Source organism: Scleropages formosus, chromosome 9 (genome assembly GCF_900964775.1).
Source record: "Scleropages formosus chromosome 9, fSclFor1.1, whole genome shotgun sequence".
Lineage (NCBI taxonomy): Eukaryota > Metazoa > Chordata > Actinopteri > Osteoglossiformes > Osteoglossidae > Scleropages > Scleropages formosus.
In genome coordinates, this window is record NC_041814.1 from 10430587 (window position 1) to 10452799 (window position 22213).

Consider the following 22213-nt stretch of genomic DNA (forward strand, 5'->3'; position numbering starts at 1 on the left):
TCCTTTTTTTGAGACAAATTGTCAAGGAAAAGCTTCAGTTGGGGTAAAATTTCTCTGCATTTTACCGATATGTGGAAGGATTTGTTTAGCATTTAAGAATCAGACAGTGTATCCTTGATTAACAGATAAAAAAGAAATAAAATACTGTAGTAACAATGCTTGTTGTTCACAGTAAAGATTGGCATCTAAATGTATGCGTTTCAATCATTTTACATTTTTACTAAAGGCACAGCAGTGGTAGTAAAATTCAGCATTCCATTTCTACTATGTTTGGAAAACAGTAGTGATTTTTCAGTCAACACATTAATTATAACTTGGTATAAACTGTCCATTGAATCAAAATCCCAGTGTAGGCTGAGCAATTAGCAGCTCGGCTGGAAGGAAATCCAGTTTACCCAGCAGCCCACGAGGACTGCCAACTTCTAGTTTATGTGCATCCTCAGTAATGGATTTTGGCATGATTGCCAATTTCTTATTATTAATCATATTCTTTGTTAACAACAGGGCCAGCAGAACACACTCATGTGAAGACCCTAAAATGAATACGCATTTATATGAAGAGCTTTAAAATACAACAATTGTTTGCCTGGGAAAAAAAAAATCAAAATTTGAAGTACGGTTTCTACTGAATGTGTGTTCCCAGTTCACCATCGTAAAGTCAAAAAAATCTCAAGTCGAACTATCGGAAATCGGGGACCACCTGTATTAATATTTTCTCACTGCTTAGTGCTTAGTAGTTTTTAAACAAAGTTGCTGAGCTCACATACTGATGCATTTAATCAGTTGAAATACTTATTATATAAGCCTTAATAAAGGGTAACACCATGGGTAGCACTGATTTCTTCAGATTAGGTGTTGACATGCAGCATGTACACTTAATTTTTCCCTCATATGAACTTATGTCAAAGGATTTACTGTTTCATCATTTTGCCTATAAGATGTAGAAGACAATTTGAAAGGAATGTTTTTTAAATTAAATCAGTCCATATCAACAGTCATGGGTACAGTTGCACTGTTTTTCAAATGATGTTGTCATGCTGGATGTGTTTACCGGTTGGCTTCTGAATGTGCTGTGCTGACTGTGATGAATTAGAAATTGTCAGTGTAAAAATAAATTTTAACCTCAAGAGATGGTTACCCTGGTAACCAGTTGGAACTTCTGCAAACTGCACAGGTCATGTTGGCTAGTAGCTGACTCGGAGGAATTGAGCTGTTGGATACCCATTCATTCGTAATGGACATGCAGAGATTTCCACTCGACATTCTTTTTGAATGGGGATACGTGCCTTGCAGCAACTGGACACATGCTCCGAAACACTTTTAGGGGTAATGAGAAGGGACTATAAATAAACAGACATTCTTACATTCGCTTAGATAGCAGTGTGCTCCTCAAGGACATAAATGTATTTTATTTTAAATCTCAATGATGAATTTGCCAATGATTTTTGCTCGTATTTTTGCTGCCTATGCCTCTCTTCAGGTCATTTTGTCTCATCCAGCAGAATGGAATTTAATCAGTGAAAACGGTCCTTCTAAATCCATGGAAGAATAAATTGGCCTTTCATTAAAGACTACCAGATTGTGAACACATACTCTCTCCCCTTCAGAACTGATGCTTGCGTCACACAGTTTCCATAGCACCTTGGGCAGAGCTGCTACTGTTTTGTACCTGCTTGAATAAATTGGAGACTTTGCTCATTTTCTTGAGCTGCGACTATTCTTTCACAAACCTGGAAATACAATGTGATGCACTATACTGAAGATGCTGAGGGGAACTTTTCCCCAAAGATTAAATTTGTTGTTGTTAATGAAAACTGTTTCAACTGTTCTAAAATATATATCATTTTCTATGTTTGGTAAAGCAACATGTTTTTCTTCTCTTGAGAAAACAGTTTTGTGTTATGCTTTACTGTCCTTTGTATTTTCAAAAAGGCGGAATGATATTGTTGTAAATACTATTTTGTTCGTTCCAATACATAATAGATAAGGATTTGATGACAGCCCTTCTAGAGTGCCCACAAAGGTCTGCCTTTTATTACTCTGTTATTGTTCTGAATTAACAGCAAAGTATTTTTTCATAAAAGCTGTAAAAACATGACAATTAAAATATAGTTTGGCAACTGAGTTCAAAATAACTGATGTTTTGTTGTGGTTTGTTGACATAAGGGTTTTTTTTTTTTGATGATTTCTTGATTTCCGTGATGCTTGACATTGTGATATTGTGCACTAGTATTTTTGTAATAGTTGTAATAGATTTCATTTTAATACATACAGTACTGTATAAATGTCTTAGGCACTTAGATGTTTCACAGAAATATTTGTTTTAGATGGTTATTTAATGTCTTCTGCATTAGTGTCAATGGGGAAAAAGCATATTTTAGATTTCCAAGCATAGCTTTTGCAAAAAGTTACAGTATTACAGTAAGGGTTTTGTATGTCGTTAAAAAAAGAATATACACACACGCACTGTCTGAGACCCCTTGCCCCAAGTGGGGTCGTAGTGAACCGGAGCCTAATCCAGCAAACACATGGCGTAAGGCTGGAGGGGGAGGGGACAAACCCAGAATTGGATGCCAGTCCATCACAAGGCATCCCAAGCCGGACTCGACCCCCAGACTTGCCTTAGAGCAGGACCTGGCCAAGCCCGCCGCGACCCTGCTCAAGACAAGCAGTTATTGACGATGGATGGTTACAAAGCTTTGTAGAAAGTTTATTAATTAAGAGCATTTTTTAAAAGCATTCTCACTTTACAGCTTTTTTCCCCATCCGAGTGCTTAAAACTTTTGCTCAGTACTGTATATATCTTTAAGTATGTATGATCTTCATTTATTGTAACTAAACAATTTAAAGTGTAAGATGGTTTCAGTTTTACAGATCTAAATGTAATGTGTGTTATGAAGTCGGAAGGGAAAATTAAGATCATCATTGTCAAACTTCCTCATCATGCTCTATGCCATAGTTTCCTGAGTTGTGCTGGTGCACAGGAATCTGTTGCTTTTTTTTGCTAAAGGGAAACCTTCTGTTGTCACCATCTGATCACTGTCAGTTTTAGTGGTTTCAGGGTTGAATCTGATTTATTGTCACACAAAGAAGTATTTGCTAGTTTAGAAAACAATCTGTCCTTTAGACATCATCTTTGCCTCCTTGAGTTTTTGCTGCACCTGGCTTTTTGTCATGACTTGGTCTTTTTCCATCCAAAGCAACAGCTTGACGATTGTAAAATTCTAAGTAGGAACTAATCTCACCAGCTGTGTGGATTTGCAGTCCAGACATCACGATTTTTCTGTGTTGTCTGTTGCTTTGATATCTTTCAGATCATTAGGCATTATTGCCTTTAAGTATGGAAAACACACAGAATTTTACACTTGGGTGCTATTGGGGAATGCCAAGATGTCAAGACTAGCCATGGACCCCTTGAGGTTTCTTCACCAGTGCTTGACTTACGGGTTTTGCTTCCCTGTATGGACTTACACCCCCCACAATTGCTTTTTTAATTGCTTAATTAAATTTACATTGTAATTAATTAAATTTAATTACTTAATACACAAGTTATCAGATTTTCAGTATAACTGCCCTAGAAAAGTTGTACTGATGTTTGGTATACAGATCGACTGCTCCTGGTATTAGGTACTTTTTTCTGCTGTCTGAGGCAGACTTTTCCCCCATGAAGTCATTTTCTAATCAGGCGCAGTCTTTCAACAACATATGGTAACCTCTTGTTAATTTTGCATTATTTTCCAAGCTGTTTTGTTATAGTTTTAAAAATGTTTTATTTTTTTAAATGTTATTTGTTCATTTACCGCTTCACATTTAAGGCATGTTTCAAAGCTCACTTCTGTGCATACGTTGTCGATTTTATTTTAAACGTGAATCTATCCATCTGCTACCTAGGGGTCCTCTTCTTTTTGCTCAGTTTGTGAGGTATTAATTTATTTTCCAGAGAATTTGACCTTTGACATGCAGAAAGTGTGACAATCCTGATCTCGTTATATTTTGTTTCCAATGAGAGTCCTCGTTCGATTTCATTCAATACCCATATGTTTCTTGGCTGTCCATAGTAGCCTTGAAAGTTTTGTTTAGCATCAGTTAGAGTAGTACCTACTTTGTTAATGAGGTACAGGAAAGGATGCAATAAATGCATAGCATCAGAAGTTATGGCTTGTCCTAGTTTTAAATAAAAATGTAATGCAGAAATTAGTATTATTTATAGCTTGTTGTCATATTAATGTGGTAGCATAAACTGAGGCTAAACTTGAGAGGTAGTATGAAGCATGACAGTTAATTTCCACGGTCAGGTATGGAAGAGAAATTATTTATTAGTACTTGGTGCGGTGGCGCAGTGGGTTGGACCACGGTCCTGCTGTCCGGTGGGTCTGGGGTTCGAGTCCCGCTTGGGGTACCTTGTGACGGACTGGTGTCCCGTCCTGGGTGTGTCCCCTCCCCCTCCGGCCTTACGCCCTGTGTTACCGGGTAGGCTCCGGTTCCCCGTGACCCTGTATGGGACAAGCGGTTCTGAAAATGTGTGTGTGTGTGTGTGTGTGTGTGTGTACTTTTCAAGTATTTTATTTACAACTTACACTTTCATCATCCATCTGCCCTATCAGTGCAGTGTCTGGAGATGACAACTAAGAGGAAGATCATCGGCCGCCTGGTGCCTTGCCGATGCTTCCGGGGAGAAGAGGAAGTCATTTCCGTGCTGGACTACTCTCATTGCAGCCTACAGCAGGTGCCCAAAGAGATCTTCAGCTTTGAGCGCACACTGGAGGAACTTTATCTGGATGCCAACCAAATTGAGGAGCTGCCCAAGGTAGGCAATGAGATGGACTGGAACTTCTACAGGTCTTGACTTTCTTTATGACTTTTTTTTGTTATATTTTTTCTTTATAGAGTATTGCTTTGAAATTAGTTTTCAGTTAATCCACATGTGTGGAGGAGGTTATTCTTAAGCAGAAGCAAGGCTATAAGTGTTTCATGGTGCCTTTCATCTGTGAAATGAGTATCTGAGTATCTGAGTGAATGCTGGCACATGCAATGTTCAAGGGTTCGAAGACAAAAACAATGGAACCTGTAAGAAATATTGATTGAAGTTGGAAGGGAATCCGTGGGCCACTAAGTAAATACAGTGCTGTGAAAAAGTATTTGCCCCATCCTGATTTCTTCTGTTTTTGTGTTTATCTCATACTAAATAGTTTTAGATCTTCAAACGAAATACAACATAAGACAAAGGCAACCTGAGTAAACACAGAATACAGGTTTGAAATTTTATTTTTTTATCAACGCAAAAAAGAAAAGTTATCCAATACCTACAGTATCACCCATGTGAAAAAGTGATTGCCCCCTTAAACTTAAAATCTGGTTGTTCCACCTTTAGCAGCAATAACCGCAACCAAACGCTTCCAATAACTTGAGATCTGTTTTTCACAGCGCTGTGGTGAAATTTTGACCCACTCTGTTTTGCAGGACTGCTTTATTTCTGCCACATTGGAAGGTTTTCAAGCATGAACTGTCCGTTTAAGGTCCTGCCACAGCATCTCAATTGGGTTCAGATCAGGACTTTGACTAGGCCACTCCAAAACTTTAATTTAGCTTTTTTTGATCCATTCAGAGGTGGACTTACTCCTATGCTTTGGATCATTGTCTTGCTGCATAATCTAGTTGCGTGTGAGTTTCAACTTATGGACTGAAGACCGGACATTCTACTTTAGAATTTTCTGGTAGAGAGCAGAATTCATATTTCCCTCAATTATTGCAAGTTACTCAGGCCCTGAAGCAGCAAAGCTCCCCCACACCATCACACTGCCACTACCATGCTTGATCGTAGGTATGATGTTCTTTTTGTGGAATTCATGCTGTTGAAAAAGTTCTATTTAAGTGTTGATTTTATTGAACAGGACTGGCAGTAGGCGTCTAGTTTAGGTGAACCCCATTATGAAAGCAGTTGCATAGATTTTAGGAAATCCACTACAGGAGCAAGTATATTTTCACACAGGCCCAGTTGATACTGGAAAACTTTTTTGCTTCAACAAATAATACCATCATTTAAAAGCTGGATTTTCTGTTCACCCAGGTTGCCTTTGTTTTATGTTAGACTTTGTTTTAATTTCTGAAACAATTTAGTATAAGAGACTCACAAAAACAGATGAAATCAGGATGGGGGCAAATACTTTTTCACAGCACCATACATAATGGTAAATGAGTCAAACTGTGAGGGGGTGCGGTGGTGCTGTGGGTTGGTCCTGGTCCTGCTTTTTGGTGGGTTTGGGGTTCGAGTCCCGCTTGGGGTGCCTTGCGACGGACTGGCGTCCCGTCCTGGGTGTGTCCCCTCCCCCTCCAGCCTTACACCCTGTGTTGCCGGGTAGGCTCCTGTTCCCCGCAACCCCATATGGGACAGGCGGTTCAGACAGTGTGTGTGTGTATGTGAGTCAAACTGTTTTGAAAAATTTGTGTTTTCTGGTGTTCAGATCTTTTTAATTCAAAATGTAACTCTTGCAGTTATGTAAAGAGTCAGTTAGGTAACGCTTTCCCATTATTGATAGTGGCATTTCAGAAATAATTCAAAAATAACTAACTCATATTAATAATAATCTGATATTAAAAATGAATAGAAATTTTTATAGTGTTCTCTAAGTAAGTGACAAGTGGAGTATTTACTGGCTTTCAAAATGTTCAGATAATTTGTATGGGACTAAAGCCTTGAGCTATTCTGGTCTCTGCCCTTTCTCTGTGATATGGCCCATTAAGTTGTGTAGCCAGTGGCTCTGACAGCTGTTGAAAATGCGCCTGACATGTCCATTGGTGGCACATTGTTCTCATGTGAAACAAGCAGCTGGTCCTCTAGAGAAATGAGTGCTTGGCTTTAGGATACTACTCTTTTGAAAGGAATTTATGTTTAAGGATTTGGGTGCCTGCTGTGACAAAAACACATGTTGCATAACAGTTTCATCCACATACATAACCATTATTTCTCCTATGTGGTGTCTGTCACATCCCTGCAAATAAGTGTAGTTATTTTCATACCTGAACTTGATTTACCTCGCTGTCTCACCCCAGTCTCTGAAAGGCCAACTCATTCAATGGTAAACTAAAGAAGAAATCCCTGTTGGCTCATTTTTTGAGAAAATTCATCTGAATGTTTGCCCTTCTTGCTTGGTGTTTTTAAATGAGACATTCTAAAATGAGTTCGGCAGATACTGTTTTTCATTAATGAAGAAATATTATCTCCTGAGATTACAGAATTAGACATGCAGATGGGGAAAGGCTGATTTTTGTAGACTGAATACCAAGATAATGCAGATGCAAATGCCTTTTTTAAATGTCTTTGACCTGTGTTTAAGAAGACCTTTCTCTCTTTTTTACAGCAACTCTTTAATTGTCAAGCACTTCGGAAACTGAGCATGCCTGACAATGACCTCTCCAGTCTGCCAACCACCATTGCAAGCCTTGTAAATTTGAAGGAGTTAGACATCAGTAAAAATGGTAAGGTCTTCATTGATCTCAAGTCCACATGCATTTCAGAAGCATGATGTGTGCTTTATTCTATGCTTTAAGTAGTAATTTAACAACAGTATTAAAATGTGTTTTTAATTGCTCAGCAGTCTGGGTAAATAAGAATTAAATAGTTTTGGGTGATGTAGTGATAGATATTGGTAGATAGTGGGCAATAGACAATCTCTACTATGGATTTGCTTTTGATCTGACAAATATGGCCATCTGCAGTTTTTCAAAATGTGAGAATTATGAAACTTGTACTCTGACATATACAGGGCACTCAACTTTCATGAGATGTTCATTTCCACATCTACAACAGTAGTAGCATGTTATGAAATTTGGACACGTGTGATGTAGTGCTACTGTCAGAAACTACTCTCCTTCCAAAGTATATTAGCTGTTTCTGGATACATTTTCCCATGAAAAAGAGTGATGTGTGTATTGTTTATATGAATATATGTGCGTTGTTTACTTTTGAAACTGAAATCTCTTTGTCTAGGTATTCAAGAATTTCCAGATAACATAAAATGTTGTAAATGTCTAACGATTGTGGAAGCCAGTGTCAACCCAATTACCAAGTAAGTTAATGAATGCTGTGGGTGTTTTAAGATACAGTGAATGCAAATGTAATTGCAGAAAGGTCAGGTACAGAAATCAGACAAATCTTGCACATTTTCTCAACATATTTAGAAATGTGTGTGTTATTAATCTCTGCAAGATCAAAGTTCTAAACACATCAGATAGGCAGTTTCAACAATTACATCAGAAGTGTGTAAAAGATCTGACCAAGGGAGGACTAGGAAACTTGTGTTTATTCGTAAGAATTTATTATGACAAGTATAATGGAGATTGCAAAAAAATCCATAGCCAATGTAAGTGCCTATCTGTATACTTTTGCTCATATCACAACAAAAAGCTTCTTGCATGAGAATTCCAAGTTACAAGCAAATGTAATTTGTACTCAAAAATTTGAATAATGAGCTGTCATCTCTTGTGAGACATGCCTAAAAAGAACAGATACTTCATTTCAAAATGCAAACTTTGATGAAGTCACACTAGACCAGAGATCCTTCCCTGCAAGATGCATGGCATCTCCTCCATGTCAGTTGCAAATAAAGCTTACTGGCTTTAAAACTTAAGTGAAAAAATGCATTGAATTCTCTTGAAAGCAGTAGGTAGCATAGTGGTTGGTAGCTTAACATTCTAAGTTGCTTTGGAGAAAGGTGTCATCTAAATGAATAATTTATTGCAAATAACTTGTATGATTTGATTTCCTTTTATTGCAAATCTTTTATGAATAGCTATATATTGCATTTAAATGGAGCTTCTCAAAGCTGTAGAAACCCATAACTGAACTTGCAGACTAAGAGCTGTGAGGGGCCTGCTGTGACATTGTGCCGCTGAAGAGCAATATAATAATAGAAAAAGTGAAATGGAACAATAAGGTAAACGGTGAAGGAATTATCAAACAAAGGTGATTTTGTGATGTGCAAGTGATTTCAAAACAAGAAAGGCTGAATCTTGCTTACGTTGTTGTTCAAGTTTTGGCTCCTTGTGTCTCTTTAGTACTCCCTTCTGTTGGCTTCGTGTTTGTATAAATTTATGTTTATGACAATATCAATGTTAAGGTTACTGGCCAAGTACATTTGCGCATACAAGGAATTTAGATATAAACGTGTCCAGACCAGGTCATTCAGGATCTTGGTTTGACAGATAATAGGCAGTCTTCATGTTTGCTGTGAAAGTGTGCACCAGTGTCCTAGTATGGACCGGAAGATGAATATTTATTGCTGTGTCATAAACTAAATGACCCATTCTCCCTCTTTTCCTTGTGGTTCTTGTCATAGCTGCGAAGGAAAAATAACGGTAAAATATGGATTGGTGTACCCTTTGTAGCTCAGGAGCACATTGGGTATTTGTATATACTATATAGATTTATATATACAGTATATGTGCATAGTACAGGCATTCCTCTATTTACAAACTTTTATTTGAATTTGTGGTATTATTGCTCTTGGACTTTAATACCCAATTTTTAGTTTATGGAACAAAAAAAGTCAGTCTCACAAAATTTATTGGAAGCCTATTAGAAAAATGTTGAAGTCGTGCATTGTGTGACTGCAGCGAAAGGGCTGTAATGTACTGTTGTTGGCACTATGTTCATTGCTGTTTACTGGATATTTTAAAGGAAAACACCATTTGTTTCCAAAACTTGCTGCCCAGAAACATACCTACCCATTGATTACCTCATTAAGTGTTTGATAATCATGGAGTGATCCACGTGTCTGTATCCAGACCTTTCTGTCTCTTGATTTAGGAATGTGCAAGTGTTTTATTTTGGGAAGTGTAGGAAATCGCACAGGAGTGTCTGTCGGCCGTAATGGGTGTATTATTTACGTTTAGTCGTTTAGTTAGTTTGGTTACTAAGTGCTCACGGGGGTCAGGGTTTTAGTTGTGAATGTTTCAACATTACACAAGATGCCTTCATCAGTGCGTTTAGTTATGAAGGAGGTAAGAGGTGTGAGCTGTCTGTTTAAATAGGTTATTGGTGAACTAGATGGCTGTCCAGTGATCAAGGTCACCCATAACGTATTTGAATACCAGTCACATTTTCTACCACTTTCATAACTTCAAATGTGCTAATGAACACATCTTGCATGATGTTGGAACATTTGCTACTAAACCACTTAGTCCTGTGTGCACATTGTAACCATCTCAACCCTGCAGGGTTGCCAGTCTTTCCTCTTATTTCTGACTTCATTAAGTGTTTCATAACCATTAGGTGTTTTATATCATTCTGAAATCATGGGTTGTAATAGTTATTGTGCTTGTAATGCAGTGTTGCAACTGTGTGTACTAGTTGAATTTTGCAACTATTTTTGAGCAGTATGAGGGAATTGCTGACCGCAGTGTTGTTCCATGTGTTCTTGCATCAGTGTGCTCTTTGAATGCTATCGTCAAACTCTGCTGTGCTGAATGTCAATAACACAGTCAAAGTGGTTTGTAAAATTATGTAGATGTTTGGTGGTACTTTGGAAGCTTTTTTATGGTTTTTGGATGGGGAAGGAATGCATTATTTTTTTTTCCATTTCAGATAATGGGAAATAGGCTCTTGATGTATGTAAAGTTTTCTGGAATTGGTTCATTTTGTAAACTGAGGAATACCTAAATATTAATATGTATTCTGAGGTGTACGTCGCTTTGGAGAAAAGTGTTTTCTCAGTGAATAAATGTAAATGTAGCTGCTGCTTTTCTCCAAAGCAGCTGCAATTATTGACCCATTTGTACAGCAGGGTCATTTTTTACTGAACCATTTGAACCTGTGATCTTTGGGTCTAAAGGCAGCACTACGCTACCAGCTGATAGTATATATATATTGTAACGACCCACGTTACTGTTCTGAGCGGGAGATGTGTTTAATTGTAATTGGTTAGAGTTCGGTGACGTACGGGGAATATAAGGGGGTTTTTGCATCTGCCAAAAGGAGAAAGAGCAGAGAGCCTGAGGGAGCTAAGCAAGCTGGGAAGGCTGGCTAGATGTGCAGGGTGTGGAGGAAACGGGGTCCTCGGACCGAGAGCGTTATTTCCCTGCGTACCGGTGTTCAAATAAAATGTTCAAAATGAACGCTGCATTTGCGTCCTTCTTCGCCCCATCCAAACCCCTGGCGTTACGTGCCACAATATAAATTGAATGAAAAGTTGTTTTTGTAAGAGTAAACTTTATGAGTAGATCTCTAGGAACAAATCTGAAGTAAATATATATATAATTCCAGACAACCCATTAACCAAGTTCATCAAAAGCTACCAGTACTCACAAAAAACAGTCTCCTGAACTTGACCACCCGCAACACAATCAGCAACCAGGGAACACAACCAATAACCATGACTGTGCTGACTTTATACACACGAAGCATGATCATGGCTCTTTTTTTTACTTGAAATTTATGTTCTTATAAGGCGTTTCTTGTGAGCTTGTTATGCATAGATGAAAAAGTCCAAAATGAATGTGTTTGTTTTTCCCTACATCTGTGAATGGATAAAATTATGTGCAAGAAAAATTGTCAGTGCACAACAGTCCAGGTGTCACTTTCCCATCTTCGAGGCAATTTTGACAGTTCCGGTTCACAATTCACATAGCAATTTCATGTTTATACAAAATAATTTATCCATGACACATTTGTCTTCCCGTTTTCCTTTTCCTCTCATCAGTCAGAATTTTGTTGTATTTTTCTGTTGTTCTTGGTCAGCACAGTGGTGCAGCGGGAACCTCGCAATTTCTGGCACAGTCTTTGCAAAATTGGAATGTTATTTCTTAATTATCTCTTAATGAGTGCAATCACTTGCAACACTTGTAATCCCTCTGTGTTGAGCTATTCACCTTATCTGCGATAAATGAATAGCTAATGAATGGACATGAACAAATGCATTTGTAATGATAATGACTTTCAAGAGAATTCTATGTATTTTATTCCAGATTTTAAGATGAGAGGTATGGTGTTCCTTAGCTTTTTTGGTTTTTCAGCATGGTTTCATATTTTAAGACTTTTTTGTACTTTAAAACTCTTTTGCCGTAGAGCTCAGTATTATTATAAATGGTAAAATATCAGGAGGTTTTTGATCTTCTTGCAAGAGGGCAAGCAGCTATGAGACAAGTAACATGTACAGCACAAATCATGCCTTGAGTGGTATGGGGTTCTGCCCAGCTTGCATGGTACTCCACATGATGATGACATTTATCTTCTCATAAGGCATTTCTTGTGAGCTTGTTATGGAAGTTTTAGGGTACAAGTCATATTTGCATGTGCGACTGAATTCTTCTAAAATGAGTCTTAGTTGTACAAAGGAAGCCTCTACTTTTGTTGAAAACACACCTCCCCTTAATCTCATTTCCCATAATACTATTCTGTTTCATTGTAAATTTTACCTTCTTCGATGTACAGTGAGATGGGTCAACATTTATATTCTGAGTAGTTTTTTCCGGTCTTTAGAGTCCAGTTGCAAAGTTGCCATGAGATTAAAACTTTCTCCTGCATTTCCTGTCTCTGAGTGCTGCTGAGGGGCTGGACCACCCAACCCCAGACAGGACCTGTGTCTGCTCTGACCGCCCCATCTTTCCTCAGGCTCCCAGATGGTTTCACACAACTCCTCAACCTGACCCAGCTCTTCTTAAACGATGCCTTTCTGGAATACCTCCCAGCAAACTTTGGGAGGTGAGTCTGGCAGGGGGGGCTTGTGCATGATGAATGCATGTGCTCTCTTTCTCTTTCAAGGGTTCTAATGGGATCTGAATGCTTTGATATGTGCTCTCTTATGTGCCCGTAATTGCCACATTCAATTGTGGGGCAGAAAATCACAGCAATTACTGCTCAGTAATCAAAAATGATGGTGAGTATTTCTTGCCTGAGGTTTACATTCAGTGATTGTGGCAAAGCTTCTCATACTAGAGTTAATGATGAATGTTTCTTTAGGGGAAATGAAATTTATTATTTATTACGATTTCAGCGATGTTTCCCCTGGGTGGGGATATTACCACGTCTTACAGTAGAGACTGCTGTAACTTGGAGTTTTTATTCTGCCTGCTTTTCAGGAAGGAGAATGCTTGTTACAAATACTTAAATCATTACCTCAGCATGATTGTCTTTCAAATCATTCTATTTTTTCAGACTGTCTAAATTACGGATTCTGGAGCTACGCGAGAATCACCTTAAAACCTTGCCAAAGTGAGTATATCCTTAATCAAGATGTTTACACTTCTATGCCAGTAAGTGATTTGAACTGAACTGAAATTTTAAGGTATCAGTAATGAGCAAAGAATGTAAAGTATCTTTTTTGTATGTATGTGCAGCAGATAATGTATATATTAATCTGTGGCATGTTTAAAAAATAAAATTTTAATTGAAAATTAAAGTGTGACTTCAGTATATGAACAGTGTTGAGCTAATTAGCATAAACGTTTTGGGCAATATTAAGGATTTACAAGTTTGTAAATATTGCTGCGGACACCACATGTCTGTCCTTGCATCTGTGAGGGCTGCTACAAAAATCATACTTCCTATTTAAAGCCTAGATGTTTTTCATTCCCGGTATTCCTTTTATTTGTCGTCATTAGATTTATTTCTTGCTTTTTCCCCTTAAGTATTAATTTGGCTGATCCATTTTTTTTTTTTTTTTTTTGCTGGAAAGGAAAGCAATTTATCCACAGCTTATGTGGACTATTTATGCCATCCTCACAATGTCAGTCACTTGTTAAGGTCCACTTGGTGTGGCCTAAACACCAAGTGGTGGAGAAGACTTTTCTCACCCACAGAGGTGATGTGGCTGTGAAATATAGCTTTTAATATAAGCACTGACAGCTTAGCACCCAGTAAGCTTATATAGCCTATGTGAATCATTAAATCTGAAGAGGGTGCAAATGATTCCATAAGGTATGGTGAGGCTGCATCATTCTTTTCATGGCACATAAAGAAATTGTCCCTGAACACACATTTGTCACTATCAGTTTGTGTGCTGACAGCGTATCCTCATGGTTACGGTTTCATGTTGCATTCATGTTGCATTCATCTTGCGCACTGAATATTGCTGTACATGCCTCTCTTACTGATGGACATGTAATTCAATGATGGACACTGCTGAAAAAGAATTCCACTTGCAGGCCTTTTGTATGACTGCACAAATGCTATGTTACTTTTGTTTTGTTTGTCATCTAACCTTATGATTGTTGAGGATTTTAAATGCCTTAATTTCATGACAAGTGAAACTTTATAAGTTACAGTTAACTGGGTTGGGCCACCCGTCCTGGGTATGTCCCCTCTCCCTCCAGCCTTACGCCCTGTGTTGCCAGGTTAGGCTCCGGTTCCACGCGACCCTGTATGGGACAAGCGGTTCAGACTGTGTGTGTATGTGTATGTGTGTGTGTGTGTGTGTGTGTGTGTGTGTGTGTGTGTGTGTGTGTGAGTTGGGCCATAAGTTTCTCTGAAATGGATGTTGTGGGTTATAAGTGCCTAGATTCTCTTCTTTACATCATATATGTCAGTGAATCATGAAAAAACATGCTGGAGCATCTGTGATGGTGAAAACCAATGTGGAGTAGGAGCAGAGATCTTGCAGTTTATTACTTTGCTTGTGTTCATTTGTGTTTGTATGTATTGTTTTTGTGAACACTGGTTCTATTACATATCCTAGTTTGAAACGGACACCACATGAGCAAAATAGGCAACTTATGAAAGTGGAAAATATTAATTAAGAAACAACTGACAGTTTAACAAATAACATAGACACACACACATTGAGTGAAGCTGCTTGTCCCGGGTGGGGTCGCAGCGAGCCGGAGCCTAACCTGGCAACACAGGGTGTGAGGACACACCCAGTACGGGACGCCAGTTCTTCGCAAGGCACCCCAAGCGGCACTCAAACCCGAGACCCACCAGAGAGCAAGCACAGGCCAAACTGACTGCACCACCGCACCCCCCTTAACAAATAACTTGAAATGATATTTGCCCCAGCCAGTGATATCGGCACTGTCAAAAAACAAAGTTCGTTTTGTGATTGGAACAGACGTATGTTGCTGAGAAAGGTTCATAGTGAAATCTCATAAATGCGAAGATATGTTGTCTAGAACTGTTTGATGCCATTAAATGAATAACCTGCTAGTTCCTTTTTAATTGCTGTTTCTCCAAGCTGACATGCACTGTGATGTGTACCAGATGTGTGAATGTTTAGTTCTTTAACTTCCTTTAAACAAGGCCACAGACAGACCCTCTTCAACTCCAGTGGAATTTTTAAAAAATATGGCCAGTATCCTTTCAAAATGAACATGACATATTTGTATTACGACTTTTGCACTCCAACCTTGCGTTAGCTCACAGTCACAATCTGTGTAAAGTGCATTAATGGATAAATGTGGCATCAGTCATTAATCAGATGGAGATAGATATTTAAAGGATATAGAAGGAGTTTAGGTAAGAATAACTTTCGCTCCTAGTGATCTCTCTTTTCCCTTGAGCTTTTTGTGAATGGTGTTGCACATAGGCCAAACATTTGCATTTGTATCCACCTGTGACTGTATTTTATTTATTCCTTTTTAGTTTACTGTTAAAATATAGTTGCAGCTTATTTCCATATGCTGTTTAGATCCACGTTTATAAGAAGTTTGAATAAAATGACAGTGTTTTGCACTTTCAGTTTTGTAATAGTTGTCTTTCCTGTCTAATTAACAATGTACAAACAAGCACATTTACCATATCAGAGTTTTTATGTACTTTCTTTCAACAGTATTTGTTGTGTGCATCCTTTGTGTGTCATTTACCCAAAAGAACATCAATATTACGATAGCCCAAAAGTGTCTCAACAACCATTTTTCATCCCTTTTTAGAGATTAATTTTAGCAAATTGTGACATTTTGTCCATCCCAGGATCTGAGGCTTTTTTTCTCTTGCTTCCTGCAGGTCAATACATAGGCTGACACAGCTGGAACGATTAGATTTGGGAAGCAATGAATTTGCTGAGCTGGTAAGTAAAAGAGGCACCAGTCAATTTGACTACCATCAGTGCACAGGACCTTTTAGCCTACAAGACCCAGGGGAAGGGGTCTATTCCCAGTGTATCTAACTTCTCATTAGGGCTTTACCTTAGTTTTACTACACCGCCTCACACAAATGTATTATTCAGAAGACATTTAAAATGACACAACAGAATATTGTGCACTAGGCAGATTTTAATTAGCTTGAAGAACTAGAGTAAACAATGGCAGGGAATTTATCGAGTGTTTCAGCCAAATCCCTCAACACTGCTTGTCACCTGCTATGAAGGATGAACTTAGTGGCTTTCCCAATCAATCGTTCAGTCCACACAACACATGACTGCTGTGTCAGGGGGATCTCTCCAACTGAAACTCTAGATTTGCTTGTAATTGTGAACTTCTGCTGATTATAGTTTACTTCTTAAAAGTGTGACTGAAAGTAAGCTCACAAGATGGAAGAGCAGTTGCCTTTGAGCCTTGCTTTATGGAGCCAGAGATAATGAAGTCTGTTTGCTCAACTCTAAGTATTAAATTAAGTGCAGGTGTTTATTCCTTTCACTGATTGTAAAAAACATTCAGTGAAATTGCAGTTTTCAAAAGACAGTTGTTTTTACTTTCTGTCAAAATCTTGTGTGTGACAGGATTCTTCTGGGACAGCTTTGGGTTTGAAGTGTAACTGTGCTGTCAGTACTTGTCCCTGAAATGTCCTAAACCTCAGTATGTGGGTCTGTCGCTTGTAAAAAGGCTGTTAGTGCAAAGCTCATTAAACTCCGCATCAGAGATACAGTGCATGGGGTGCCAACTACCTATTATTATAGGTTGTACATGCACAGCGCTACAAAAACTGCTGACTCTGTTGTCCATTTATGTGTTTCAGGCAGCATTAATATAGGTAGTCCCTGATTTACAATGGTTCGACATGATTTTTTCAGCTTTACGATGGTGAGCTGGCGATAGACATTTAGTAGAAGCCGTACTTCGAATTTTGAATTTTGAATTTTGATTTTTTTCTCCGGGTAAGCGATATGCGGTGCAATACTCTCTTTCAGTGCTGGGCAGCGGCAGCGATCTGCATCTCCCAGTCTGTCACACAGAGTTCTGTATTAAATGCATTTTCAATTTACAATATTTTCGACTTACGATTGGTTTCGCTGAACGTAACCCCATTGTAAGTTGGGGACGATCTGTATATAGGTTTCTTTCCAATGTCACATATAGCTAAAATGCATTCAGGGAACCACTACTTTTGCTAGTAGACAAAGGTCTGTTACTGAAAAATACATTGTGTGGATATTCTTATCTTTTCCCCATTTATAAGAACCAAAACTAAAGTAATCCCATTGATTAATTGCATTATTTATGACATGCACTTGAACATTTAATCTGCACTTGTTGTGGTGACCTTCTGTTAGTAGGCTTAGCTTCTCCAAAGCCTCAGGGATGCTCACTTTGTGTGTGTGTGTGTGTGTGTGTGTGTGTGTGTGTGTGTGTGTGTGTGTGTGTGTGTGTGTATGTGAGAGAGAGAGAGAGAGAGAGAGAGAGAGACAGAGACCAAGAGAGCTCTTTAGTTAGGTTACCTGTGGTTCGGGTTAAAAAAGATTTTCAGTCGCCCAAGCTGTGTTTCTTTTTCTGCTTGTATTAGAATGCTTATCTCCTTGCTCTTTTGGGAACTGTTACTCAGATGGCATTTGTTACAGTGGAGTGTGGACTGTTGTTTCTCTGAGTCATGGACGATGAATAGATTTTTATCAGTCCTATTCAGACTTCACAGATGGCCTTCAAAAAGCACTCCCCAGTTCTGCTTAACTGACTCCTCTTTCTAAATGGACAAGAAATGTGACCTCTAAGGTGAGCGGTAGAAGAAAAGACACTGTTGAACAAACATAATTTTCACAATTTTTTTTAGCTTTTGCTTCTCTTTCAGTAGTTTGATCATAAAAGTAATTGAAGTTCACACTTTCACTTATTTCAAATGACACAAACACATTGGCTATAACCGCTTGTCCCGAGCGGGGTCACAGCAAGCCGGAGCCGAACCCGGCAATACAGGGCGCAGGGCTGGAGAGGGGGGCACACCTTGGACGGGACGTCAGTCCGCCCTAGGGCACCCCAAGCAGGACTCCATCCCCAAACCCATCACAGAGCAGGGCCCGGCCAAACCCGCTGCGCCACTGCACCCCCTCTTTTCAGGTGACAATGAATAAAATATTAACTACAATAGAGATTAGAATTTCTAGTAAGTCTATTGTTTGTCATGTGCAAAGTTCACATATTTACAATGAAATGATCAAATCAATTACTAGTATATACAATATACAGTATTTTAAAAAGAAAATATAATGGCAGACACATATTTACTGTATTCCAATTATAACAGCAATGCATTTGAAGTTGCAGTTGAATAAAGGTATAAAAGCAATGCTCTCATTTGCTCTTAATATGTTTATATAGTAAAAATATTTGCAGTAGTATTGTAATAATTCATATTTAAGAATAGCAGTACATTTTGTACAAATTACTGTACTCTAACATTACATTAACAGCAAGTCATGTATCTCCATAATTCTCTTGAATTATAAACTTATACTTCAGTTGGTAGAGTTAATAATACAATGTAAATTTGCCTAATGATAACAGTCAGTGGCAACAAAAAAGAAATAAGCACAAGGACCAAAGACAGACAAGATGCGCTTGAGCACGGGAAGCTCACAACATGGGCCAAGCATTTCATTTCTTTCCAGGAGGCATTTATTGCCATCCAGACTCTGTCACATTGTGTGTTTGCATCGGACTGAATCAAATGTAACAGGGATAACAGTGGAAAGGAAGCACATTATTGGTACAAACAAATCTTGCATGATGTGTGGTATTAGTATTCCAGGACTTTTTAAAACTTTAGAGTGAACTTTATGTTTATAAATGTTTTTATGCGGTTTGATTATGCACCTCATGAAGTTTTGAATCTTGGGCAGTAAAATCTTTTGTATTCCAAATACATTTTGTCCAGTTTAAACTCTGATTTCACTTTTTTTTTTAACTTTTCCTTTTTTTGCTTTAAGCACTGGGAAATGCCTAATAAGAATTTGACTCTCTTAATGCACTTATTGGCCTGAACAGAATAGGTTGGTCAGGACAGCTTTTGTGAAACTCATTTTTGAGAAGATCCTCTCAGATTCTAATAAACTGGGTTTTTTTTTGTGGTAGCTATATGTAGTTAAAAGATTACAAGAGTTTTCATGAATTCATGTTTATGGATAAAAGTGTTAAAATGTGTTAGTGCCGTGTGTCATAAATTTGAAAAATATTAAAGCAAAAAAAAAACATACCTGCCCCTGGGGCACTGATAAATGTTATGTTTGAAAGTAAGCTCACAGATCTGTGAATTGATTGTGGCAGCTCTAAGAGATGTGTTTTCAATCAAATTACCATCATCTCACACACTCTAACTGGGAGTGATACATAGCAAGACTCAAGGTGCTCTGGAAAAAATTCAAAAAGCTCAGCTCTATGTGTGTATGTAAAATCAATATGGACAGGCCCAATATTCATTCATGGGTTTTCATCTATATAAACTGTTCAAAATAAAGCCTGTTTGCCATTAATGCATACATTTACAACTGGTGTGTTAAATTACTATAGACTCATAATTTCATTGATTAACTGGTACTTCTGTTTACAGTGATGCAATATTTTATCAGTTTTTACAGCTCAGTATATTAGTTGACTGCCTTGCTCGATGGCCAGATAATATCTTTGTGCACTTTGAAATAACAGCACTGAATCTGGAATGCCATGATTCATGTTCTTCCTATGAGAAATAAAGCCTTATGTTAAGTTTAATATCATTGCATCTTATCGGATTTTGTGCTACAGACCTGTTTGATGTTTCAGCCAGAGGTCCTGGAGCAGCTGCATAACCTGAAGGAGCTATGGATGGACAACAACTCACTGCAGACAGTACCTGGTGTAAGTGAATCAATCTCTGAAACCCACCCAAACATCTGATCACTATATTTCAAGTTGATCATGTTTTTGCACTGTAGATTTTTATAGGCTACCTTTTGTGGTACTTATAGATTAATAAAACACCAATAAATTTTAGGTCCCCGCTATTGCATCAAATACTGAGCAGGTTACGTCGTTTTTATAGTCCCGTGTGCCTTTGTAAGTCATGTACATACACGACCCTGAAGCACTGTTCACCTTTTGATTTCCTCTCTCTTTTTCCACAAGTCTATAGGGAAGTTGAGGCAGCTAAGATACCTGGACCTGGCCAAGAACAGAATTGAGACCCTTGACTCTGAAATCTCTGGGTGTGAGTCCTTGGAAGACCTCCTGCTTTCCTCTAACTTGCTGCAGCAGTTGCCTGATTCTATAGGTAAGAAAAGGTGGACATCTCAGTGGTGTACACTACATCGTGTTCCGTTCTATGCCTATGTCCAAAGTACAACATATACTTCATTTAGTAAAAGGGCATTAAGGTCACTCCTTTCTGGTGTTAGATAATGTTCTCAATTAATTTTTTAATGATTATTTTAATCTTGCTTCTCAGGTCTTTACCTGAGAACACAGTTCTGTAATACTGCTGTTATTCTGTATTCTATAATGCTTGTGTTCACTTAGATGGTTAAGAAAAAGATTTTTTTTCCTGGGGTGTACATACACATTATATGCAGATGTGTAGTTCATCCTTATTATTTCGGACCTCTGCTTTAGATAGTGAGTAATATTGACTGCCCCACTCTGTATTATTTTATCCTTTAGTTAAAACAAAATTTACATTTACATTACATTTATTCATTTAGCAGATGCTTTTGTCCAAAGCGACATACATCTCAGCAAAAACAGAATTTGTCCATTACATTAAGAGAAAGAGACATGGCTGCAGACATGTGACTCTAAGTGAACCTAGTTTGTTACCCTCCACTTGAAGCACCAATGTTTATTGCTCGAGTAGGTGCATACAATGCAGGATAGATGAATCCTAATAACCTCCTATCATTTTTTTTATAAGATACACAAACAATTACGTACAATGCTGGAGTAGCGGCTGTATAAAGACTTATTTGGTGATAAGCCAGATAAGATTATGATTTCTGTTGTAAGAGTGTGAGAGAAATAAAATGAATGAAAGCATTTTCACCATTCAATAAGAAAAATTGAGTTACTAGACATGCTAGAAAAAGTACCTTACAGTGGCTCAGCATATACTGAACTCAGTGTACGTAAACGCAGTACAGCTAAGTACCTGTAGACTTTGGTGGTTTAACATTTTTGTATTGCTTTACATTAAAGTTTACAATTTTTCAAAGTTTTCAGGTATTGTTTTCTTCAAATTTCTGACTATAATGAAAGTATTTTTATTGTTATATATACTGTGCAATGGTATTACGGTATACATTTATCAAAGTTGTTAAACTCTTAGATGATGGGTATAGTTAAGAGTTTGCAAAAACTGCACATAAAAATACAGACAATCAGTTGTCCATATATTTTATTCACCTGAAACAGTCCACAACAATGAGTATCAACAACAAAAATATATTGTTAGTATGTATAGTTTCAATTTGTCAAAATTCCGTGTGTACATACAGACAAATTTTTTAGCTTGTATTGTATATGTATATGCTGTATACTGACAGCATGTTTGAATGCACTCGGAAGCCTGAAAAACCTACTTTATTGTAAGGAGTATTGAATTTAAAATAGTGAAATTCATCTTCTCTCTTGTGCAACACATCATTTTATCACAGCACAGCTCTAGACTGCGACAGCATGTAAATGCATATACCACATAGAAACTTTGTCCACTGACATTAATGACACTTTTGTCTTGGAACAATGAAGTCATATTATCTTCCTTGCATGGAGACATGTAAATTTATCTTGCTCTGTTGACTGCGTGCACAAGGGCAAGGGACTGCAAAGACAAAATGATGATTTGTCAGAGAACATTGGAACTTCGGTCAGTATTAGCTGGGAAACAGCAGGCATGATGTAATAACTGTATATCTGGGTGGTATGGTGGCACAGTGAGTAGTGCTGCTGTCTCACAGTGCCTGGGTGGTGTGAGAGAATGTGGGTTTAATCCCCACTCAGTCTGGGTGGAGTTTGTGTATTCTCCCTGTGTCTGTGTGGGTTTCCTCCCACAGTCCAAAGACATGCTGTTCAGGTTCCCTGCAGTGTGTGAGTGCTAGAGAGAGTGTTC

General features: G+C 38.1%; 1 protein-coding gene across 4 annotated transcripts in view; it reads left to right on the top strand.

The window, feature by feature from the left end:
* The first annotated feature begins 4597 nt into the window (after nt 1-4597).
* The window catches only part of lrrc7 (leucine rich repeat containing 7), a 49744-nt gene continuing 32128 nt past the window's right edge, over nt 4598-22213 (top strand). For 2 of the 4 annotated variants that reach the window (XM_018726692.2, XM_018726693.2), the window contains exons 1-8: nt 4598-4807; nt 7359-7476; nt 7988-8066; nt 12608-12697; nt 13151-13207; nt 15932-15995; nt 19897-19971; nt 20239-20383. In XM_018726692.2, coding sequence (XP_018582208.1) covers nt 4619-4807; nt 7359-7476; nt 7988-8066; nt 12608-12697; nt 13151-13207; nt 15932-15995; nt 19897-19971; nt 20239-20383 — 817 coding nt within the window. In that variant the 5' untranslated portion in view covers nt 4598-4618. The remainder of the gene's footprint in view (nt 4808-7358; nt 7477-7987; nt 8067-12607; nt 12698-13150; nt 13208-15931; nt 15996-19896; nt 19972-20238; nt 20384-22213) is intronic. The other 2 variants (XM_018726690.2, XM_018726691.2) reach the window with 1 other exon arrangement.